Source organism: Aphanomyces astaci (genome assembly GCF_000520075.1).
Source record: "Aphanomyces astaci strain APO3 unplaced genomic scaffold supercont1.8, whole genome shotgun sequence".
NCBI classification, from domain to species: domain Eukaryota; phylum Oomycota; class Saprolegniomycetes; order Saprolegniales; family Verrucalvaceae; genus Aphanomyces; species Aphanomyces astaci.
In genome coordinates, this window is record NW_009798271.1 from 427,950 (window position 1) to 429,596 (window position 1,647).

At 44.9% G+C, this 1,647-nt stretch overlaps 1 protein-coding gene across 1 annotated transcript in view; it reads right to left on the bottom strand.

The window, feature by feature from the left end:
• The window catches only part of H257_04622 (hypothetical protein), a gene marked incomplete at both ends in the record, with an annotated part of 5,119 nt that extends 3,974 nt beyond the window's left edge, over positions 1-1,145 (bottom strand). Inside the window, 6 exons of the mRNA XM_009829213.1 lie at positions 87-115; positions 207-312; positions 390-512; positions 572-653; positions 695-813; positions 864-1,145. Coding sequence (XP_009827515.1) covers positions 87-115; positions 207-312; positions 390-512; positions 572-653; positions 695-813; positions 864-1,145 — 741 coding nt within the window. The remainder of the gene's footprint in view (positions 1-86; positions 116-206; positions 313-389; positions 513-571; positions 654-694; positions 814-863) is intronic.
• Between the last annotated feature and the right edge of the window lie 502 nt (positions 1,146-1,647).

The following is a 1,647-nucleotide window of genomic DNA, read 5'->3' on the forward strand; positions in this document are numbered from 1 at the left end:
CGCTTCGTTACTGGTACTATTCGTGAAATATAAAACCGCGTTGGACTTATAATTTCCCCGTCAGTGTACAACATAGGCGTACGTACACTGGTCCGTAAGTCGCCTTGGAGCAAATCTACCACCCCCACCCCGTAGTAGTTTTAGTATCAGGTTTCGGGGTTTTGGGGATATATTTAGATATATATATCTATCTGCTCATAGTGTACCAGCGTAGTACGTGGATGGATAGTTGGCTTGATACCCCCGAACATTGGTTAAGATGCCCCATATGGATGCTCGGAATGCAGTGGGGATGCCTGTCAATACCAATGGCTGCGATGCCTCGTCAATTATATATATATATATATATATATAAAAATTGTATATATGCAAAATGTAGCAACGCGTACCTCCAATAGTATTTGTATTTGGGTGCGCGTACTAGCGTCACTTCGATTGTATTTGGCATCAAGAGCATCCAACCCGCCATGGGCCTGCAAGAACTTGGCCCACGCTGTCTCGACTGCATAATGCTAGTAAATAAATAAAAAAATATATATATATATATGTCAGGAATGCTGCTGCGTCGTACGTTGGGCTGGGCCTTTTTCGCTCGCAATTGCTTGCGGTATTGGAGGATGTAGTCGTCGTGCTTGGCAAATCCGTAGTTGTCGCTACAAATAGTGTGAAAGTGTATCCAAGGCATGGAGTGAACCGATTCAAGAGTGCGTCCGTCGCGTGGTGGTTCATTTGGTCCAAGGCCAGCACGGTAGGATCTAGGAATCGGAGGATGCGCGACGAGGTTCCTGTCGTGGCCTTGATGGACTCCATCACCTGCACGCACCCCGTTGAACATGGCTCGATGTGGGTGCGACAGTGCCTACCGCTCGGAAGGACTCGTTGGACACGTCCTTCCCGTTGACTGCCACCACCATATGACCTGCTTGTACGATGCACGTGGGTTTGTCCTGCTGTGCGATGACCTTGCTCGCGGCACCTCCGGCAACGACCGCCTTGACGATGGCGTGGTTTCCGTAAAAGTCTGTTTCGAACTGGATGCCAATGGGTCCACTGCCACTGAACTCAATGTCGTACAGACACACGTCGTCTATGTCGTCCGTGGCATCGGCGAACTTCTTCCGCCGTAGCCGCGCTGCTGCTGCCATCCCGACGACAACAATCCTGCGAGCTAACAGTAAAGTACTGTATCCGTACGGTTTTTGTACATCATTGACCGTACGGTAATGTACAATGTACGCAAAATAATTAAGGATGAAAATGGCAAAAAATAGCCGTTTTTCGAAGAAAAGTTGCAAAAAATCGAAATATTCCATTTTTCGAGATTTTGTGTCAAAACTTTATGCCACAATTTTCTTGAGAATCGGGTGTTCTATGGCATAAATAAAATGAACCTAATAAGTAGTACGTATTGGGTCCAACTATTTATGGAGGTCTGCGTTGACTGTGAAGTCTTGCACTTCAATCGGAAATCGAGTAATTTTTCCATAATTCAACCAGACAACTTTGTAGATACTTCTTTTCTCGTTTTTTTCATGGGATATGAGATTTTGGGGTGAAATTTTTGCAGATTTGTCAAAACAGTTAAGGCATAATTTTATGCCATAATTTTTGCAGATTTGTCAAAAATTTCACCCCAAAATCTCATAT